This window comes from Anabrus simplex, chromosome 1 (assembly GCF_040414725.1).
Source record: "Anabrus simplex isolate iqAnaSimp1 chromosome 1, ASM4041472v1, whole genome shotgun sequence".
Classification (NCBI taxonomy): domain Eukaryota; kingdom Metazoa; phylum Arthropoda; class Insecta; order Orthoptera; family Tettigoniidae; genus Anabrus; species Anabrus simplex.
The window spans coordinates 1,273,409,806-1,273,434,427 of NC_090265.1; the positions used below are offsets into that span (position 1 = coordinate 1,273,409,806).

A 24,622-nucleotide genomic window follows, 5' to 3' on the forward strand; every position below is an offset into this window, starting at 1 on the left:
GTAGGTTATCAGAGTATGAAAAAGGACTTCCCATCTAATGAAACTGAGCAGGATTTGGGAGGCATTTACAAGCAGTTATTCTTGGAAAAATATGAAGGTAAGAGTTCAAGAGACTTACTTCATGATTTGAATTCAGATGAAATGTTCTACCCATATCTGATGGCTCCACCATATCAAATTTATAAAATGTCAAAAATGTAGCTGCTCCCACTGTGTAGGGGTAGCATGCTTGCTTCTTACTCAGAGGCCCTGGGTTTGATTCCTGGCCAGATCAGAGATTTTTAGCTGGATCTGAGGGATGGTTTGAGGTCCACTCAGCCTACGTGGTTACAATTGAGGAGCTATCTGATGGTGAGATGGCGGCCCCAGTCTAGGAAGCCAAGAATAATAGCCATAAGGATTCGTTGTGCTGACCACACAACACCTTATAATCTGCAGGCCTTCGGGCTGAGCAGCAGTTGCTTGGTAGGTCATGGCCCTTCGGGGCTGTTGTGCCATGCTTTTTTTAAATGTAAAAAATGTAATTTTTAGAAACCCTATCAAAAAAGGTCATGCGTGATGTGTTGAGTGACATTTTGCATGATCCCTGATGAGTTGCACTTATTCTAAAATCACAGAAATGCACCATTTTATTTAGTGTAGGTATACCACCATATATAATTAACCAAGAAATCTTCTCATCGATCACGCTTATTCTTGAGGATTTTGAAATTTTCAGCCAATCACCTTTTGTGTCCAGAAGTATGAAATGTTAGGAAAGGTTGGTGATTATTATTTTAAATCAGTAGGAAATGGACTGGAATTCCAAAAGCCTAAACTTTTCCAATATATTCTTGTTTAGAGATGACTGCTTTAAGAGAAGCTATTCCTGAAAGCATTTCCTAATAGTTTAGTTGAATGGCGTTATTTTCTACATTGATATTATTTCAAATGAAATGAAATATTGCCTGATGTTACAGTGGTGTCAAAACCAAGAATGTGTTCCTGTAGAGGAGAGACCAGAGCCTGTAAATGGTGGCTGGAGTGAATGGACTCCATGGAGTGACTGCTCAAGAACCTGTGGTGCTGGAGTTGCCATTACTGAGAGATTTTGTGACCAGCCAGTTCCAGCACATGGTGGTAAATTCTGCACAGGGGAACGTCGTCGCTACAAAGTGTGTAATGTGGAAGTAAGTACTTAGATTTTGAAGTCTATGTAAATTCTATTGTTTTAATAATTAGAGAAAACTTCAATTGCTTGCAGAGCATTTGGTCTGTTAGAGTGTACTATTCTGTAGTTATTCTTTTTCTTTTGAGTCTATTTCTCAGAAAAAGGGCTTAAATTTTGTCTCAGCCTCAGTTTACTTGAATTGTTCTAGGAATCTACCCTATCAGATATGTTATTTTATAGGACTGTCCTGATGGCCAACCCACCTTCAGAGCTTTACAGTGTTCAAAATATGATGATCAAGAATATAATGGCAAAAAGTATAAATGGCTCCCTTACCTTGATAAATGTGAGTATTATTTTCTCTTTCATTTGCATATGTGAATTGATTTAAAGGAAGTAAGTTACTTCAGCTTGTATCTTGTTTCAGTTAAAATTGCAAACTCATCTACAGTTCCCAAAAAGGAAATTTGTTACATCTGCATATATAAAATAAGTTGTTTGTCTGTACATTGACCTGAATTTAAAAATAATGGTATTTCCATATTGGTTGTTTTTTCAGTATGAAGGAAATGCAATTTTAATGTTCCATCATCTTTGTCTCTCTGTATGTACGCACTTAATGAGAAAATGGCTAAACATAATTTAATTAAAATCAGTACCGGTATATAAAGTCAGGGAATAAGGCACTACACTTTAGGCTATAAATAATATTCGTGCTGAGTGAAATGGTAGTTAATGGGAAGGCCAAAAATTTAATTTTCAGATATGCATTTTATTATTAGTTCTATCGATGAATACTACTCGGCTATGGTAACAGATATACTCATAAATTTTGACTTTCATTACTTAGTGCCCATCAGTGCCAAGCCACAATAAATGAGGGAACAGAATTTAATGAAAATCAGTATATATAGTCAGGGAATAAGGCACTTCAATCTAGGCTACAAATAATTTTATTTACCTGGGTGAAATGGTAGTGTAGGGGACACCTAAAATTGAATTCCCAAAATCTATATTTTTAGTGGTCCTATGAGTAAATACTACATAATAAAAGTTATAGAGAATACAATTCCTGATCATTTATGTCTTATACAATTTTACCATATTGGCTATGATAACAGAGATATTCATGAATTTAGACTTTTGTTGCTTAATCCATATCAGTGCTGAGCATTGCTAACATAGAAATATTGTTCAATCGTGTTAACTGGTGATGGTGGTGAATTTTATTGTGATTTTCTTAAGGTGAAAAACCATGTGGTCATCACCCCATATTGACAAGATAAATGGTGAATATGACAACCAAAATGAGAAAAAATGATTGTGAAGGAACAGTCTCTTAAAGAATGAGACAAGAGCGAGTCAGGAAAGGAAGATCCCCCTTTACATTGGCTGCCCTAATATCACAGAGATGGAAGAAAACTAAATGTGAAGGTCTGCAATATCAAAAGCCAGTAAAACTGATCAACAATTAACATTACATTGATTATTGTTTGTTGTTAGCTATATGCTTTGTCTCGTCTGCTGCTGCTCATCTCCAATATATAGCATTACTTCTGTGTACTGCGTCAGCTAAGGGAATTGCCGTAAAGTGGGGTAACTTCGGCCATACAGGGTAACTTCGGCCACTGAAGAGTTGCAACACTTACTTTCCCCTGCCTCCTATACTGGAAAAGATGAACCACTAGCAACAACTAAAATGCACATACAGTGCACTACTGCTCTATCAACACTCAGTAGTCCAAATAACATTGGCAGGCTCATTGTTGAATCAATCGACTTTTTTCGCAGCCCCAACTATTGTCTTCTCTGGTAACAGCAGAAAAACCAAGCTCGATAGCTGCAGTCACTTAAGTGCGGCCAGTATCCAGTATTCGGGAGATAGTGGGTTCGAACCCCACTGTCGGCAGCCCTGAAGATGGTTTCCCATGGTTTATCATTTTCACACCAGGCAAATGCTGGGGCTGTACCTTAATTAAGGCCATGGTCACTTCCTCCCCACTCCTAGCCCTTTCCTGCCCCATCGTCGCCATAAGACCTATCTGTGTCGGTGCGACCTAAAGCAAAAAAAAAAAAAAAAAAAAACAGCAGAAAACAAATTGTTCTCTAGCCCCAGCATTCGATTCTCCATTCCAGTGGTTTGTGGGGTCAGAATGTAAGTTCGTCTGGTAACTGATCAACACAATTTGATGCATTTTATTCAAATAGGTTTTGCAGGAAATAGTTTTATGATAAAAGTTGTCCTCTTCCGGGGTGACTTCGGCCATGCCAAGAACGTACGGGAAAACATTACACGGCCGCGGATATTGTAATTACAATCCTGTTTACTTCAAGAATGCTTTAGAAGAAATTAATAAAGGCACAATAACAATAAACGGGGAAGTTTATCCTGACAGGGAGGGGAAAAAGTTTCCATTTTCAATGACAAATAGACGGATATCAGTTGACATGGACAATACACATTTAAGAATTTGATTGACGGCCCAGATATTTTCTAATTTAGAAGACAGTGTGTTATGAGGACAGTCTACAAGATTGCTTCTTTTCCGACTGCCTTTTCTCTCCATACAATTGGGCTTGATGATTTCCGTACCTTTTATTTATTATCTTTTGTACCATTAAAAATATTTATACAATGCAACATGCAATTTGTAATATACAATGCTTGTACACTTAGGCTAAATAAAATAGTTTCTTCTTTGGGGAAAAAGTGAATTTGATCACTATACATTTTTTTTGCCATAAATCATTTTAATTTGTTTGTAATTGTTGATACTGGGCATTTTGTAAGTTTTTAAAAAACATTCACGGTGGCCGAAGTAACACTACTTTGAAGAAAACTTTGTTTCTTAAGTAATTTTTATGGTGGCCGAAGTTACCCCAAAACGTGGTAACTCCGGCCACTCTTTTGATAATCATGATTCATTACTGAATAACAATTAGAATTATGTTCATATTTAAAAATGAAGAACAAACATGGCAGAATTTATATTATATTTTTCAGAAAATTAGAGGGAATATTTCATATTTTATTCTTAAAAATATACGAAAAAGTGGCCGAAGCGTTTTACGGTACCTACCTGAGTAGAACAGTCCCACCTGAATACTGGTGGGAAGTTGCAGGGAAGTTAGATAACTTTCTTTTTTTTGGCTTGCCATTTCTCTGGTTCATACATGTTCTGATAACTACTGGTACATGAAATATTTATACTTACACTCATGCTGAAAATAAGTTTTAATTTCTCCATTTACCTCAACCAGCATCATGACCAGCAACATTTTTCACAAACTTCCAAATATTTCTGGAAATATTAATTCTGTCCAAACAGTGCATACAGCCTACAACAAAAATGAGTACCAGGTTAATTAATTGGGGCAAAGGTGACTGGGCATAGAGGTAACCACTCTACCCCATGAAGTGCCAAGTTTACAGATAGTGGAAGCCTTTACCTTCCACCCCTGTACAGAGATGAGAAAAAAACAAGCAGTGTATGTAATGACAATTATGACAATTAGTGAAGATCTAGTTTATAATTTTGTTTGTCTCATACATTTTTACCTTATCATCTATAATAATGGAGATATTTACAAATTTAAGACTTTATTGGCAGGTCCATCACCAACAGGGATAAGCTCTATTGTTCAGTTATCATAGTACTGAACTAGCTAATAATGATGGTGATTGTGTAAATAAGCTGCAAATCCGCTCAGCCATTAGCGACTATTCATCAGGACGATAATAAAGATGACTACTTTTTCCTTTTTTTTTTTTTTTTTTTTTTTTACAAATTGCTTTACACCGTACCGACACAGCTAGATCTTATGGTGATGTTGTGATTGGAAAGGGCTGGGAGTGGAAAGGAATTGACCATGGCCTTAATTAAGATCCAGCCTGCATTTGCCTGGTTGGAAAATGGGAAACCACGTTAAACCATCTTCAGGGCTGCTGACAGTGGGGTTTGAACCCACTGTCTCCCGAATGCAATCTCACAGCTGCACGACCTTAACTGCACGGCCAACTTGCTCGGTAAGATGACTATCGAAATGAGAAGGAAAAACTCAATCACTCAAAGATTGATAGAAAAGGTACCTATAAGGGAGGTGGCTGCTTTAATATCACTGAGCTAAAAAAAAAAAAAATGTGATAGCTTAAAATGTCCTAAGTTCGGACAACTTATCAACTACAACATTACTTTGACTCACTATTGTTGGTTGAGGTGTACTGCCAGTTTACTGCCCCAATTATTCAAACAGTTACCTGTCAATGACAGGTCCAACAGCTAGGCTTTTAACTACATTGTATGAGTGCATAGTGGGATGGGGATTGGATATTGATGATGATGATTTTTGTTTTACTATTACTGAGTAGGTCAGTGGTCCCTTGTTTATTGGACTGTTATGGCAATATCATGTCCTGTTTACACAACAGAACTGTCATCTGGATGTTCAGGAAGTGTCAGCATCAATTGAAGTATACAAGGGCCTAAATCCAATGCGCTCGCGCGCGCGCGTGTGTGTGTGTGTGTGTGTGTGTGTGTGTGTGTGTGTGTGTGTGTGTGATATATATATATTGGTCTATGTGGAGTGTAATGTTTACAATTCATTGCTAATCATGTCCAAAAGACACATTTCATTTCGATTCTATATTGTTCCAAAGAAGGTACCGTACTTTGTTTTTGTTGTGAATCTGTTTTCATTTCAGTATGTATGCAAAGCAATGTGTATAACGAGTGAATGTGGCCTTTTATAAAAATGCATTGCACCTAGAGGGCTAGATTTTATTGGTCCTCAGTGAAAGAGTTTGGAATATGAATGCAAAGGTTAGAAAGTTAACAAGAACAAAATACATATGCATAAAAAAGACGTGGAGAGTACTGACTTACTTAAAATGTAGAGGCCAAACGTTGAGGAGGTATTACACAATGACTACAAAAATATCAGAAATAAACTTGTGGTAAACAAATGAGTGATGATGCCTGCCCTTCTGATGAAGCTGCAAAGAAGAAATGAGTTTGTTGGGAGCTCAGAAGAATTAGATGTAGAAGATTGGCTTGATGAGGAGAGGACCCATTTATTTGAAGATGGCACTGATGGCCTTCTTGGACTTGAGAAAGTATATGATTGTATGTGTAGAAACAAAGTACAGGAAGCCTTACAAGGAAAAGGGTGCTAAGAAGCAGGCAATAGAAACAGTGAGGGAGATGTACCATGGGAGTGTCAGTTGTCTGAAAGTAGGAGGAGAGAGAACAGACTGGTTTGAGCAAAAATAGTGGATTAAGACAAGGAAGTATTTTTTCACTTTTTTCTCTTCATTGTAGTAATAGATGAGTTAATGCCAGAAGTGGCAAGGAAAATTGAGGAAGGAATATGAAAGATGATGTTGGCAGATGACTTGTTAATCTGGAGAGAAAAGGAAGAGGAAGTTAACGAGTTTAAAGTACCTGGGAAATATCATAGAGGAAAGTGAAAGAAATGATAGGAAATAATTAAGCATGGAAGACAGGCAGGAGCGTCCCTGAAAACTGTCAGAAGTCTAGTTTGGAGTAAGGATGTCCCTCAGAGAAGCGAAAGAGTGATATACAGAATGTACTATGTACCTATTCTAACGTATACAGTAGAAACTTGTGTAATGAGGCAGAGAGTTGTAACTAGGATACAGGCAAGTGAAATAAAATTTCTAAGAAGCAGGATCAGAGTGATAAGAATGGATAAGATCAGAAATGAGAAGGTTAGAGATAAAGTAAAAGAAGAACCACTGCAGAACAGGATAGAGAATGACCGAAGAAAGGATATACAGGAGGATGCATGAAATGCAGATAACAGGAAAATGACCCGAAGGAAGACTAAGTGACTGGTGGATAAAAGGGCTGGAGGAGTGTGTGCAGAGAAAAGGAGAGGACTGGACAAGAGTAAAGAGGGAGAAGTGGTGGGAACACAAGATGGAGAGGCTTGTGTTCCAAGCAGACCTAGCCAACAGCTGGAAACAGCATATGATGATGATGATGAGTACTTGAAGATGGGAGACTGTATTTGTCTTTTTGCATTTTTTGTTTATTCTTGTCTCCTCTTTCTATTGCTCTCTTTTCCATACTAATATGTCATTGTGTTTATCTTAATGTGCTCCTATTCATATTCCTATCTTCCTATGTATGACTTAATTTGACATTGCTTGTCTAAGTAGATCATAATATAAGTCCTCCTTCTTGTGGGATACTACTTATTTTTTTAACCCTCCATCCTGTAGACTGCATAAACTATGAACTATCTTAAAAGTACCCTGCTTTTTAATATGGTCCTGCTGCAAGTCCTGCAAAAAGTTCAGGCTTGTCTATTTTCTATGAAATTTAATAAAGAAGATGTTGAAACCTGGTCCTAACCATGAGTTTATTTCTGTTTTTCTATTCTGTGGAATATGAAACATTTTGTGTTTCAGTTTCCAATAAAATAACCAATTTGCAAACCATGACAGAGAAGGCAGCAAATCTGGTATGATCATGGTGACCATGACTATGGCAAATATTAAAAGCAAATGTGTTCTCAATTCTTAGTTGATCACGGATAAGTAATTATTCTATACCAGTATTGTGTTTTTTGTGTCATTACTTGAAGACTGCAGGGGAAAAATGTGAAATGTCCATTTGAGCTAATTTTTTGCTAGAGCATTTTAAAGGTTTAGAGCAAGAGTCCTGCAAAACTATTTTACTTTTATTCATGCTATCATTTTGATCACATTACACACACATAATTGAACTAAAAAATAGGAATACTGTATAAAACACATAGAGAAATTAATTTATACATAATTGAAAATGCCCTGGTGTCAGATATGATTATGTATGGAGGAATGGGTATAGTCCAACTTGTATGTAGTCCAAGCATCCTATGAACGGTCATTTTATCTTCCTCTCTTGAATGAGGAAGTGTGGAGAAAAAGTTCCTTGCAATATCCCCATAGAATTCTTTTAGTGCCTGCAGATCCTTATATTTTTTATGTGATATTGACAATGGGGCTGAAATAAAGAGAATTAATGTTTTACTATTAGTTTTAGTATTAGTCAATAGCATTGTTTTATTGTACAGTTTTTAAAAGGCTTGTATTTTTTAGCTTTTGTCATACCTGTGTACAATTTATCTGGTAGGAAGTACTCCGACCTCTTCAAGGACTGCCATTTTCTTCGCTCCTGAATCATAGATGGTAGAGCAGCTACAGGTGATTCCCAAAGCCCATTGTATGTGTCCCTGTTCTTCATGAAGCGTGGGTAGTGGATAGTAACCTCCCACTCCTTAACTGGCCTTGTAGGAAATGGACATTTTTTCTGAAACATTGGTGTAAGATATTTGGTCCAGCTTCTGATCATCTCTTGGTCGACCTCGACGACCATAAAGAGTGAGGGCTTCAACCTACCTGACCGTATCTCTCCATACCAATCTTGTGGCAATTCTGCTCTTTACTTCTGGTTAATGATGGCCACATCTCTGTCACATTCCATGTATGAGTGTCCATGCATTGGGAAGGTTATTCTGACAAAATGTAAACGTCTGGTAACAGAGACAATGTATTGCATGAACCTGAAGACTACATATATAGCTTTTATTCTGGCTGCAACAGGAATCACAGAAAATATACAACTCTCTAACTTCTGATTTCAGTACCATGAACAAAAAGTGGAAAAGCATTGAGCATACTTCATCAGCCCCTTTCTTAGCAACATTTTCTGGGTAAGAGTAAAAAAACTGCCTCACCAGTTGACAACACATGGATATTGAATGAGAAGACACTCAGTTGCCTCTTGTAGTAAACGTCATTGGTTGATACATTAGGTAAATACAAATTTTTCTGGAAATCCATTGCAACAGCTTCTACATGGGAATTTGTCTGGCTTTCTATCCTTGCATTCCTTTTCCATGAATAGAGTACCTGAGCCTTTGTTTTGTGAATGGTATTAGCAATCTGTAGTTGATGCATGTCTTGTTGCAGTTTCAATTTCTCCTCTTCGTCAATTGTTGAAATCTGCATCTTGCTTTCAGTTAAATATCGATCACACTCACTGCAAGTATCTGATCTCGGATACCCGAAAGAAATATTAAAATGCGTGGTAAAAATAGTTCTATAAATCTCATATGAAACTTGTAATTCACTGTATTTCTCGAGATACATACAATGCATCTTTTTTTATATTTAGCTCTTCTGGTAGATATGTTTTGTTTGTCTTCTGAAGGGAATAGTGACTCTTTCTACCTTTATATGAAGCACTATGCTCAATGACAGCTTTTTCTTTACTTTCGCTTAATTTATGCGGGCGAGTTGTGTTTTTACCTCTGCCATTGTTTGGTGATTTTCCTGCTTTCATGTAGCCTTGCAGAGTTTTAACTCTTCCCTTAGTTATGCTATGTAGAGCTTGGAATGTCTTCCAGCACACTGGAATTTCTTCACACACACTTGTAAGTATACAGTAAGAGCAATCGTGAAAACTCGCAGTCTCTTTGTCATTGCCTGGTCTTCTCCTTGCCACCTTTGCAACTGAAATTAGTTCACATAAATAACTGATTTGCTCATCTATTGTGTTCATGTTGTTGAATGCAGAAATGATATTACAGCTTTCTTCATCAGAAATATTTTTGAAACACTTTAACCTAACACACTTGCACTCACTACCAGTACAGTGAGAAACAAGCAAAAGTTTCTTCTTAATTTTTCTCATTCTGCCACTCTTCTTTCTCTTCTTCGTTGAATGTTCTTTATTCATATTAAATTTACAGCACAATGTAAATCACTGAATTAATACTGAACTATTTCACACCACTAGATCAATCAAATAAAGAAAAACAGCTGAATCACTGCCAACATAGTTCAACAGCATGCTTACCAATATAAGGAAGGTGATCTTGTACCCATTTGAACCTTCCACGTTTTTCCTTGGTTTCTTGGCCTCTCCTCATTATTCCTCGGTTTCTTGTGGACTATAACCAACTTTCCATTGGACAGCTTTTCTTAGAACACTACAGCACAGTGACTATCCACTGTATTCGACTGGCAGTTACACAGAACGTGTTTTATACACTCCTCTACAAGATGATAGCAGTATCTTGATTTCAACAAAAAATGGACATTTTTCCCCTGCAGTCTTCAATTGAAAATTGTGAACATGAATAATAAAAATGTATGATTTTACACTCCTTCATAATGAGATTATATTATTATTACTACATAGGGTTACAGTACATTATGTACCGAGCTCGATAGCTGCAGTCGCTTAAGTGCGGCCAGTATCCAGTATTCGGGAGATAGTGGGTTCGAACCCCACTGTCGGCAGCCCTGAAGATGGTTTTTCGTGGTTTCCCATTTTCACACCAGGCAAATGCTGGGGCTGTACCTTATTAAGGCCACACCTGCTTCCTTCCCACTCCTAGCCTTTCCCAGTCCCATCGTCGCCATAAGACCTATCTGTGTCAATGCGACGTAAAACAACTAGCAAAAAAAAGTACATTATGTATTTATGTATTTATTTATTCATTCATTCATCCATTGATTGATTGATACATTTATTTGTTTATTTATTTGTTTGTTTGTCTGTTTGTGCATATTAGAGCATGTAGGTGCATTTTATTTATTGTACACTTATAAATTCTTACATGTATATATACTGTCATTACAGGTACGTAGTTTTATTATAAGCACAAAGACATCAAAACACTCTGTTACTATTGTACATCTCTCCAAAAGGCAACTCAATGTCAAAGAGTACATTACTTCTGTGGGGCCCACAGAGCACAGTGACAGTTAAAAAGAAATAATTTCAATACATTATCTTCAATATTCAAGAGGAATAGGAGTCTTACATGATGTGCTAGAGACTAGTGATTATGACATTATTAATAAACTAGCATGGTACCCGTGCTTCGCTACGGTATTATACTGAAATTTATAATTGAATGCTTATTGTTTTAGATATATAATCCGCCGAAATTCGCGATCTGACACGTCTTCAGCGAGAATCCACCAAAATTCCCGATCTGACTCGTTTTCTATTAGATTACGGCACGTTTCCTCCCATTTTTCAGTCTTCCTTTCCAGCAATCGATCTCGTACTTCCCGGGCTAGGCTCAGGTATTCTTCCCGGTCAGTTGGGTCCGTAAATCTTTGACATACCGCATTTTCCTATAATCATTTTTAATCTGGATAAAATCCTTCAGGAGATCCGGCGTGGTGTCTTATTGGGAGCCTTGGCTGCACTGAACCCGCGGCCGGCTGCATTCTTAGTCATTACCCGTCCAGGAGCCGTTTCCAGCGCGGTCCGCACATTTGACGATGGTCCAGAATATTATTATTATTATTATTATTATTATTATTATTATTATTATTATTATTATTAATGTTATTCTTATTCTTATTCTTATTCTTATTCTTATTCTTCTTATTATTATTATTACTATTATGTGTTGCTGGGATGAATGATGACAGGGAAAACCGGAGTATCCGGAGAAAAACCTGTTCCGCCTCCGTTTTGTCCAGCACGAATGTCACATGGAGTGACCGGGATTTGAACCACGGAACCCAGCTGTGAGAGGCGGGCGCGCTGCCGCCTGAGCAACGGAGGATCCTTATAAGTACATTAAGAACAGTAAAATCAATTGGCCTCACCTCCTTTTACACCCCACCGCCGTTAGTTTTTACTGCCACCCCTCCCCCCAAAAAAATTAAAAGAAGGCGTGCTTCTTTATGTTTAAGGGAGATTACAAACACCAATGTTCACGTCTATTACCTTCAGTTTTGAGATATAAGTATCCCCATAAATATAATTTACTTTTGTCACTTCATTTCAAACTACTCCCCCCCTCCCCCTAAGTGAATTTTCCCGCAAAAAATACTTGTTTCTTTAATAGTGAAGGATCTTCTAAATACCAATTATCACGACTCTAACTTCTTCAGTTTTTGATTTATGTGTCCTCATGAAAGGAATTCAACTCCTTTACACTCCCGCCCCCCAAGATGCCTTCCGCCCCAAAACGCGTTTTTCTTTGTTTTTAAAGGAGATCCAAATACGAATTTTCACGTCTGTAACAACTTTAGTTTTTATTAGATGTATATATTCTCATACAATTAAAGTCAATTAATTTTTCAATTCTTTCACCCCCCTCCCCCCGCTTCATTGGATTTTCCGAGAATACGTGTTTCTTTACTTTTAAAGCAGATTGCAAATATCAAATTCACGTCTGTAACATCTTCATTTTTAAGATATCAGTAGCCTAATTAAAAGAATTCAACACCATTTTCAGTCACTTTCACCCCCCCCCTCCACTCAAGTGGTATTTCCGAAAATTAAAAATACACGTTTCTTTATGTTTAATAGAGATAAAAATACCATTTTTCACTTCTGTAACATGTTAAGTTTTTTAGATATACTGTAAAAATTCTCATTTTAAAATTTCACCCCTTTTGGGTTCCCCTTAAGTGGAGTTTCCAAAAACAAATCACCTATGTTTCTTTACATTTACAGGAGATTCCAAACACCCACTTTTTACGTCTGTAACATTTTACGTTCCCAAGATAATCTTTCAAAAAATTCACCCCAATTTGTCACTTCTGTTTAACCGCCATTAATAGGATTTTCCAAAAACTAAAAAAATACGTGTTTCTTTATTTTTAAAGGTGATCCCATATACAAATTTTCAGTTCTGTAATATCTTCCGTTTCTGAGATATATGTATCCTCATTAAAGGAATTCAACCCATTTTTTACCCTTTTACACCCCTCCTATTGGGATTTACAGGAAACAAAAAAATGCGTGTTCCTTTATTTTTAGAGGAGATTCTAACTACCAATTTTTACATCTGTAAATTTTAAAGTTTTAAGATGTAGACGCACTCATTTAAAAATTCACCCCCCTTTTCACCCCCCCCCCCAGTATTTGGATTTTCCAAAAACGAAAAAAATACGTGTTTCTTTACATTTAAAGTAGATCCCAAATACCAATTATCAGGTCTGTAATATCTTCGGGTTCTGAAATATAAGTAGCCTCATTAAAGGCATTCAACCCATTATTCACCCTTTTACACCCTTCCTATTGGGATTTTCCGAAAACAAAAGAATACGTGTTTCTTTATTTTTAAAGGAGATTCTAAATACCAATTTTTACATCTATAAACTGTAACAGTTTTGAGATATAGATACACTCATTTTAAAAAATCACCCCCTTTTCACCCACCCATTAATTGGATTTTCCAAAAACAAAAAAATACGTGTTTCTTTATTTTAAAGGAAATCCCAAACACCAATTTTCAGGTCTGTAATATCTTCAGTTTCTGAAATATATGTAGCCTGATCAAAGGTTTTCGACGCCTTTTTCACCCCTTTTCACCCCTCCTATTGCGATTTTCCGAAAACAAAAAAATACGTGTTTCTTTATGTTTAATGAAGATTCTAAATACCAATTTTTACATCTGCAAACTTTAAAAGTTTGGAGATATAGATTCACTCATTTTAAAAATTCACCCCATTTTCACCCTCCCATTAATTGGATTTTTCAAAAACAAAAAAATACGTGTTTCGTTATTTTTAAAAGAGATCAAAAGTACCAATTTTCAGGTCTGTAATATCTTCAGTTTCTGAGATATAAGTACTGGTATACTGATTAAGGGCATTCAACCCATTTTCCCCATTTTCACCCCTTTTCACCCCTCCTATTGCGATTTTCTGAAAACAAAAAAATACGTGTTTCCTTATTTTTAAAGAAGATTCTAAATACCAATTTTTACATCTGTAAACTTTTAAACTTTCGAGATATAGACACACTCATTTTAAAATTTCACCCCTCTTTTCACCCCCTTAGCGAAGGAATATCCAAAAATCCTCTCTTAGCGAGCACCTACATCTTAATATGAATATATTCCCAAAATTTCATTTCGTTACGTCCAGTAGTTTTGGCTCTGCGATGATGAATCAGTCAGTCAGTCAGGACAAGTTATCTATATATATAAAATAACTTGTCCTGACTGACTGACTGACTGACTGACTGATTCATCATCGCAGAGCCAAAACTACTGGACGTAAAGAAATGAAATTTTGGGGATATATTCATATTAAGATGTAGGTGCTCGCTAAGGGAGGATTTTTGGATATTCCTCCGCTAAGGGGGTGAAAAGAGGGGTGAAATTTTAAAATGAGTGTGTCTATATCTCGAAAGTTTAAAAGTTTACAGATGTAAAAATTGGTATTTAGAATCTTCTTTAAAAATAAGGAAACACGTATTTTTTTGTTTTCAGAAAATCCCAATAGGAGGGGTGAAAAGGGGTGAAAATGGGGAAAATGGGTTGAATGCCCTTAATCAGGATACCAGTACTTATATCTCAGAAACTGAAGATATTACAGATCTGAAAATTGGTACTTTTGATCTCTTTTAAAAATAAAGAAACACGTATTTTTTTGTTTATGAAAAATCCAATTAATGGGAGGGTGAAAGGAGGGTGAATTTTTAAAATGAGTGAATCTATATCTGAAAAATTTTAAAGTTTGCAGATGTAAAAATTGGTATTTAGAATCTTCATTAAACATAAAGAAACAAGTGTTTTTTTGTTTTCGGAAAATCGCAATAGGAGGGGTGAAAAGGGGTGAAAAAGGGGTTGAATGCCTTTGATGAGGCTACTTATATTTCAGAAACTGAAGATATTACAGACCTGAAAATTGGTGTTTGGGATCTCCTTTAAAAATAAAGAAACACGTATTTTTTTGTTTTCTGAAAATCCAATTAATGGGGGGGTGAAAAGGGGGTGATTTTTTAAAATGAGTGTATCTATATCTCAAAACTTTTAAAGGTTATGGATGTGAAAATTCGTATTTAGAATCTCCTTTAAAAATAAAGAAACACGTATTCTTTTGTTTTCGGAAAATCCCAATTGGAAGGGTGTAAAAGGGTGAATAATGGGTTGAATGCCTTTAATGAGGGTACTTATATTTCAGAACCTGAAGATATTACAGACCTGAAAAGGGATATTTGGGATCTACTTTAAATGTAAAGAAACACGTATTTTTTTCGTTTTTGAAAAATCCAAATATTGAGGGGTGAAAAGGGGGGTGAATTTTTTAAAATGGATGTGTCTACATCTTTAAAACTTACAGATGTAAAAATTGGTAGTTAGAATCTCCTCTAAAAATAAAGGAACACGTATTCTTTGTTTCCTGTAAATCCCAATAGGAGGGGTGTAAAAGGGTGAAAAATGGGTTGAATGCCTTTAATGAGGATACGTATATCTCAGAAACTGAAGATATTACAGAACTGAAAATTTGTATATGAGATCTCCTTTAAAAATAATGAAACACGCATTTTTTTGTTTTTCGGAAAATCCAATTAATGGCGGTTAAACGGGAGTGACAAATTGGGGTGAATTTTTTGAAAGACCATATCTACAGAATATCTGAGAAACGTAAAATGTTATACACGTAAAAAGTGGGTATTTGGAATCTCCTGTAAATGTATGGAAACATAGGTACTTTGTTTTTGGAAACTCCACTTAAGGGGAACTAAAAATGGATTAAATTTTAAAATGAGAATTTCTACAGTGTATCTCAAAAAACTTAACATGTTACAGATGTGAAAAATGGTATTTTTTATCTCTATTAAAAATAAAGAAACGTGTATTTTTAGTTTTCGGAAATAGCACTTGGGTGGAGGGGGGGGTAAATGTGACTGAAAATGGTGTTGAGTTAATTAATCAGGCTACTGATATCTCAAAAATGAAGATGTTACAGACGTGAAATTTGATATTTGGAATCTGCTTTAAAAGTAAAGAAACACATATTCTCGGAAAATCTAATGAAGGGGGAGGGGTGAAAGATTTGAAAAATTAATTGAGTTAATTGTATGAGAATGCATACATCTAATAAAGACTAAAGTTATTACAGACGTGAAAATTGGTGTTTGGATCTCCTTTTAAACAACGAAAAACGCATTTTTAGGGGGAGCGTGAAATCATCCTGGGGGTGGGGGTGAAAAGGATTTGAATTCCTTTCATGAGGACACATAAATCAAAAACTGAAGAAGTTAGAGTCGTGATAATTGGTATTTAGAAGATCCTTTACTATTAAAGGAACAAGTATTTTTTGTCGGAAAATTCACTTGGGGGGGGGGGGGGAGTGTGATAGGGAATGAAAAAGTGAATTATTTTTATGAGGATACCCAGGCTATATCTCAAAACTGAAGGTAATGGACGTGAACATTGGTGTTTGGAGTCTCTAAACGTAAAGAAACACGCCTTCTTTTTTTTGGGGGGGGGGGTTTATAAATTTAACGGCGGTGGGGTGTAAATGGAGGTGAGACCAATTGATTTTACTGTTCATAATGTACTTATAAGGAGCCTCCGTTGCTCAGGCGGCAGCGCGCCGGCGTTTCACAGCTGGGTTCCGTGGTTCAAATCCCGGTCACTCTATGTGACATTGGTGCTGGACAAACGGAGGCTGGACAAGTTTTTCTCCGGATACTCCGGTTTTCCCTGTCATCATTAATTCCAGCAACACTGTCCAATATTTCATTTAATTTGTCATTCATCGATCATTTCCCCAGAGGAGTGCTTCGGCAGCCGACATAATTTCTATTGTCGCGGATAGATGGGGCTTTATTCATTCCATTCCTGACCCTGTCGAATGATTGGAAACAGGCTGTAGATTGTCGATGTACTTATTCTGATCATAAACCGATCATTTTTAATCTTTCCTGGGTTCGTTTTCGACAGCCATCTTTTCCTTCGGAGAACGTTCTTAGATTACAGTAGATTCTCCTGACATATAAATAAAAATTTAAACACATTTGAAGTAAACGATAGGAATGAGATTGACCGTCAAATTGTTCACCTCTATAATAAGGTCAATAATGCATGGAAGTACGTCAATCGCATCGCCAGTAATCCCGCACACTTGCCTCCGCGCGACAATGGTGCTGGTCACATTGTCAACAATGACAATGGCAGCAGATGTAATTTACTGCCAAGTGGCGGTCTAGCATCTTGCTGTGGGGTCCAGAACATCTATAATAATAATAATAATAATAATAATAATAATAATAATAATAATGTTCTGGACCGTCGTCAAATGTGCGGACCACGCTGAAAACGGGTCCTGGACAGGTAATGACTAAGAATGCAGTCCGGGAGCGGGTTCAGTACCGCCAAGGCATCCAAGACGACACCATGCCGGATCTCCTGAAGGATTTGATCCATATTAAAAATGCTTATAGGGAAAGATGGCAAAGATTTAGGGACCCAACTGACCGGGTGGAATACCTGGGCCTAGCCCGGGAAGTACGAAATTGATTGCTGGAAAGAAAGATTGAAAAATGGGAGGAAATTTTCCGTAATCTATTAGAAAACGAGTCAGATTGCGAATTTTGGCGGATTCTCGCAGAAAACGAGTCAGATCGCGAATTTCGGCGTATTATATATCTAAAACAATAAGCATTCAATTACAAATTTCAGTATAAAACCGTAGCGAAGCACGGGTATCTTGCTAGTCTATATATATAAAGTAGCTTGTCCTGACTGACTGACTGACTGACTGACTGATTCATCATCGCCGAGCCAAAACTACTGGACATAAAGAAATGAAATTTTGGGCATAGATTCATATTAAGATGTAGGTGCTCGCTAAGAGAGGATTTTTGGATATTCCATCGCTGAGGGGGTGAAAAGGGCGGTGAAATTTTAAAATGAGTGTATCTATATCTCAAAACTTTAAAAGTTTACAGATGTGAAAATTGGTATTTAGAATCTTCTTTAAAAATAAGGAAACACGTATTTTTTTGTTTTCAGACAATCCCAATAGGAGGGGTGAAAAAGGGTGAAAAAGGGGTTGAATGCCTTTAATCCGGATACGCTACTTATATCTCAGAAAGTGAAGATATTACATACCTCAAAATTGGTACTTTTGATCGCTTTCAAAAATAAAGAAACACATATTTTTTTTGTTTTTGGAAAATCCAATTAATGCGAGGGTGAAAAGGGGGGGGGTGAATTTTTAAAATGATTGCATCTATATCTCAAAAGTTTTAAAGTTTAGAGATGTAAAAATTGGTATTTAGAATCTTCATTAAAAATAAAGAAACACGTATTTTTTTGTTTTCGGAAAATCCCAATAGGAGGGGTGAAAAGGGGTGAAAAATGGGTTGAATGCCTTTAAAGAGAATACATATATCTCAGAAACTGAAGATATTACAGACCTGAAAATTGGTACCTTTGATCTCTTTTAAAAATAAAGAACCACGTATTTTTTTGTTTTTGGAAAATCCAAATAATGGGGGTGAAAAGGGGGGTGAATTTTTAAAATTAGTGTATATATATCTCAAAACGTTTAAAGTTTATAGATGTAAAATATGGTATTTAGAATCTCCTTTAAAAATAAAGAAACACGTTTTTTTTGTTTTCGGAAAATCCCGATAGGAAGGGTGGAAAAGGGTGAAAAAGAGGTTGAATGCCTTTAACTAGCCTACTTATATTTCAGAACCTGAAGATATTACAGACCTGAAAATTGGTATTGGGGATACACTTTAAAAATAAGGAAACACGTATATTTTCGTTTTTGAAAAATCCGGATAATGGGGGGTGAAAAAGGGGGTGAATTTTTAAAATGAATGTGTCTATATCTTAAAACTTTAAAAGTTTACAGATGTAAAAATTGGTATTTAGAATCTCCTTTAAAAGTAAAGGAATAAGTATTTTTTCGTTTTCTCTAAATCCCAATAGGAGGGGTGTAAAAGAGTGAATAGTGGGTTGAATGCCTTTAATGAGGATACATATATCTCAGAAACTGAATATATTACAGAACTAAAAATTTGTATATGGGATCTCCTTTAAAAATAAAGAAACGCGTATTCTCGGAAAATCCAATGAAAGGGGGTGGGGGGAAAGAATTCTAAAATTAATTGACTTAATTGTATGAGAATACATACATCTAATAAAAACTAAAGTTGTTACGGACGTGAAAATTGGTATTTTGATCTCCTTTAAAAACAAAGAAATACGCGTTTTATGGGGGAAACCATCTTGGGGGGGGCGGGAGTGGAAAGGAGTTGAATTCCTTTCATGAGGACACATAAATCAAAAACTGAAGAAGTTAGAGTCGTGATAATTGCTATTTAGAAGATCCTTTACTATTAAAGAAACAAGTATTTTTTGCCGGAAAATTCACTTAAGGGGGGGGGGGGAGAAGTGTGAAAGGAAGTAAAAAAAGCGAATTATTTTTATGGGGATACTTATATCTCAAAACTCAAGGTAATAGACGTGAACACTGGGGTTTGGAATCTCCTTTAAACATAAAGAAACACTCCTTTTAATTTTTTTTGGGGGGGGGGGGGTAAATAAACTTAACGGCGGTGGGGTGTAAAAGGAGGTGAGACCAATTGATTTTGCTGTTCATAATGTACTTATAAGGAGCCTCCGTTGCTCAGGCGGCAGCGCGCCGGCCTCTCACAGCTGGGTTCCGTGGTTCAAATCCCGGTCACTCCATGTGACATTCGTGCTGGACAAAACGGAGGCGGGACAGGTTTTCTCGGGATACTTCGCTATTCCCTGTCATCATTCATTCCAGCAACACTGTCCAATATTTCATTTCATTTGTCATTCATCGATCATTGCCCCAGAGGAGTGCTTCGGCAGCCGGCACAATTCCTACTGTCGCCGCTAGATGGGGCTTTATTCATTCCATTCCTGACCCTGTCGAATGACTGGAAACAGGCTGTATATTTTCGATGTACTTATTCTGATCATAAACCGATCTTTTTAATCTTTGGGTTCGTTTTCAACAGCCAACTTTTCCTTCGGAGAACGTTCTTATATTACAGTAGATTCTCCTGGCATATGAATAAAAATTTAAACACATTTGAAATAAACGATAGGAATGAGATTGACCGTCCAATTGTTCACCTCTATAATAAGGTCAATAATGCACGGAAGTATGTCATTCGTATCGCCAGAAATCCCGCACACTTGCCTACGCGCGACATTGGTGCTGGTCACATTCTCAACAATAACAATGGCAGCAGATGTAATTTACCGCCAAGTAGCGGTCTTGAATCTTGCTGTGGGGTCCAGAACATCTATAATAATAATAATAATAATAATAAAAATAATAATAATAATAATAATAATAATAATAATAATAATAATAATAATAATAATAATAATAATAATAATAATAATAATAATGTTCTGGACCGTCGTCAAATGTGCGGACCGCGGTGGAAACGGGTCCTGGACGGGTAATGACTAAGAATGCAGTCGGGCCGCGGGTTCAGTACCGCCAAGGCACCCAAGACGACACCACGCCGGATCTCCTGAAGGATTTGTTCCATATTAAAAATGCTTATAAGAAAAGATGGCAAAGATTTAGGGACCCAACTGACAGGGTGGAATACCTGGACCTAGCCTGGGAAGTACGAAATCGATTGCTGGAAATAAAGATTGAAAAATGGGAGGAAACTTGCCATAATCTATTAGAAAACGAGTCAGATCGCGAATTTTGGCGGATTCCCGCAGAAAACGATTCATATCGCGAATTTCGGCGTATTATATATCTAAAACAACATTCAATTATAAATTTCAGTATAATACCGTAGCGAAGCACGGGTATCTTGCTAGTTTTATATATATATAGACTAGCAAGATACCCGTGCTTCGCTACGGTATTATACTGAAATTCATAATTGAATGCTTATTGTTTTAGGTACATAATCCGCCGAAATTCGAGATCTGACTCGTTTTCTGCGAGAATCCGCCAAAATTCGCGATGTGACTAGTTTTCTAATAGATTACGGCAAGTTTCCTCCCATTTTTCAATCTTTCTTTCCAGCAATCGTTTTCGTACTTCCCGTTCTAGGTCCAGGTATTCCACCCGGTCAGTTGGGTCCCTAAATCTTTACCATCTTTTCCTATAAGCATTTTTAATATGGATCAAATCCTTCAGGAGATCCGGCGTGGTGTCGTCTTGGGTGCCTTGGCGGTACTGAACCCGCGTCCGGACTGCATTCTTAGTCATTACCCGTCCAGGACCCGTTTCCAGCGCGGTCCGCACGTGTTGACGGTCCAGAACAATACTATTATTATTATTATTATTATTATTATTATTATTATTATTATTATTATTATTATTATTATTAGATGTTCTGGACCCCACAGCAAGTAGCAAGACCGTTACTTGGCGGTAAATTACATTTGCTGCCATTGTCATTATTGACAATGTGACCAGCACCATTGTCGCGCGTAGGCAAGTGTGCGGGATTTCTGGCGATACGAATTACATACTTCCGTGCATTATTGACCTTATTATAGACGTGAACAATTTGACGGTCAATCGCATTTCTATCGTTTATTTCAAATGTGTTTAAATTTTTATTTATATGCCAGGAGAATCTACTGTAATCTAAGAACGTTCTCCGAAGGAAAATATGGCTGTTGAAACGAACCTAGGAAAGATTAAAAATGATCGGCTTATGATCAGAATAAGTACATCAAAAATCTACAGCCGGTTTCCAGTCATTCGACAGGGTCAGGAATGGAATGAATAAAGCCCCATCTAGCGGCGACAATAGGAACTGTGCCGGCTGCCGAAGCACTCCTCTGGGGCAATGATCGATGAATGACAAATGAAATATTGGACAGTGTTGCTGGAATGAATGATGACAGGGAAAACCGCAGTGTCCGGAGAAAATCCTGTCCCGCCTCCGTTTTGTCCAGCACGAATATCACATGGAGAGACCGGGATTCGAACCACAGAACCCAGTTGTGAGAGGCCGGCGCGCTGCCGCCTGAGCAACGGAGGCTCCTTATAAGTACATTACGAACAGTAAAATCAATTGGTCTCACCTCCTTTTACACCCCACCGCCGTTAAGTTTATTTACCCCGCAACCCCCCCCCCCTCCCGCAAATTAAAAGACGGAGGGTTTCTTTGTGTTTAAAGGAGATTCCAAACACCAATGTTCACGTCTATTACCTTCAGTTTTGAGATAAAAATAATTCACGTTTTTTTTTTTTTCACTTTCACACTCCTCCCCCCCCCCAAGTGAATTTTCCGGCAAAAAATACTTGTTTTTTAATAGTAAAGGATATTCTAAATACCAATTATCACGATTCTAACTTCTTCAGTTTTTGATTTATGTGTCCTCATGAAAGGAATTCAACTCCTTTTCACTCCCGCCCCCCAAGATGATCCTCCCGGCAAAGCGGGTTTTTCTTTGTTTTTAAAGTAGATCCAAATACCAATGTTCACGCTTGTAGGCCCTAACAACTTTATTTTTTATTAGATGTAAGTATTCTCATACAATTAAGTCAATTAATTTTTCAATTCTTTCACCTCCCCCCCCCCCCCCCCATTCATTGGATTTTCCGAGAATAAGTGTTTCTTTACTTTTAAAGCAGATTCCAAATATCAAATTTCACGTCTGTAACATCTTCTGTTTTGAGATATCAGTAGCCTAATTAAAAGAAATCAACGCCATTTTTAGTCATTTTTACCCCCCACCACCCAAGTGGTATTTCCGAAAACTAAATATACACGTTTCTTTATTTTTAATAGAGATAAAAATAACATTTTTCACTTTTGTAACATATTAATTTTTTTGAGATATACTGTAGAAATTCTCATTTTAATGTTTCACCCATTTTTATTTCCTCTTAAGTGGGATTTCCAAAAACAAATCACCTATGTTTCTTTACATTTACAGGAAATTCCAAATACCCACTTTTTACGTCTGTAACATTTTACGTTTCTCAGATATTCTGTAGATATAGTCTTTCGAAAAATTCACCCCACTTGTCACTCCTGTTTAACCGCCATTAACTGGATTTCCCAAACACAAAAAGTACGTGTTCCTTTATATTTAAAGGAGATCCCATATACATATTTTCAGTTCTGTAATATCTTCAGTTTCCGAGATATGTATCCTCATTAAAGGCATTCAACCCAATTCGCCCTTTATCACCCCTCCTATTGGGATTTACAGAAAACAAAAAAATACGTGTTTCTTTATTTTTAAAGGAGATTCTAAATACCAATTTTTTACATCTGTAAACTTTTAAAGTTTTAAGATGTAAACACACTCATTTTAAAATCCACCCCCCTTTCACCCCCATTATTTGGATTTTACAAAAACGAAATACCTGTTTCTTTATTTTTAAGGTAGATCCCAAATGCCAATTTTCAGATCTGTAATATCTTCAGGTTCTGAAATATAAGTATCCTCATTAAAGGCATTCAACCATTTTTTCACCCTTTTCCACCCTTTCCATTGGGACTTTCCGAAAACAAAAAAATACAGTATTTTTAAAGGAGATTCTAATGACCAATTTTTACATCTATAAACTTTAAAAGTTTTGAGATATAGAAACACTCATTTTAAAAATTCACCCCCTTTTCACCCCCCGCCATTATTTGGATTTTCCAAAAACAAAAAAGTACTTGTTTCTTTATTTTTAAAGTAGATGCCAAACACCAATTTTCAGGTCTGTAATATCTTCAGTTTCTGAGATATAAGTATGCTCATTAAAGGCATTCAACCCATTTTTCACCCCTCCTATTGGGATTTTCCGAAAACAAAAAATACGTGTTTCTTTATTTTTAATGAAGATTCTAAATACCAATTTTTACATGTGTAAACTTTAAAAGTTTTGAGGTATAGATGCACTCATTTTAAAAATTCACCCCCCTTTTCACCCTCCCATTAATTGAATTTTCCAAAACAAAAAAATTAGTGTTTCTTTATTTTTAAAAGAGATCAAAAGTACCAATTTTCAGGTCTGTAATATCTTCAGTTTCTGAGATATAAGTACTGGTATCCTGATTAAAGGCATTCAACCCTTTTTTCGCACCTTTTCACCCGTCCTATTGGGATTTTCAGAAAACAAAAAAATACGTGTTTCCTTATTTTTAAAGTAGATTCTAAATACCAATTTTCATATTTGTAAACTTTTAATGTTTTGAGATATAGATACACTCATTTTAAAATTTCACCCCCTTTTTCACCCCCTTAGCGACGGAATATACAAAAATCCTCTCTTAGCGAGCACCTACATCTTAATATGATTGTATCCCCAAAATTTCATTTCATTATGTCCAGTAGTTTTGGCTCGGCGATGATGAATCAGTCAGTCAGTCAGTCAGTCAGTCAGGACAAGTTATTTTATATATATAGATAATCATTCATTAAAATAAGTGTACTGGGAGTGAGCATGCATTGGAATAGCAGGGCAGATCTTATATTGTTTCTATGGGCATCTGTGGTTGAAGAGAAAAGTGAGAAATTTTGTGACTGTAAGCTGGTCCATTCTTAAGTTCAAGGCAGATCAGAGCAGTTGCCAGTCTACAGCATCTCTTCACTTCAGGCTCTTCTTTCTCAATGCATTATGACATACAGTCAAAAAGTATTTTTAATACTATCAGACTTTAGATTTTATATTGTTCATTATACTAGACTAGCTGATGTACCCGTGCTTCG

General features: G+C 36.5%; 1 protein-coding gene across 1 annotated transcript in view; it reads left to right on the plus strand.

Moving 5' to 3' along the window:
• The window catches only part of LOC136858267 (A disintegrin and metalloproteinase with thrombospondin motifs 7), an 852,495-nt gene that overhangs the window by 740,480 nt on the left and 87,393 nt on the right, over positions 1-24,622 (plus strand). Inside the window, exons 10-11 of the mRNA XM_067137673.2 lie at positions 960-1,169; positions 1,391-1,496. Of these exons, the coding sequence (XP_066993774.2) occupies positions 960-1,169; positions 1,391-1,496 (316 nt within the window). The remainder of the gene's footprint in view (positions 1-959; positions 1,170-1,390; positions 1,497-24,622) is intronic.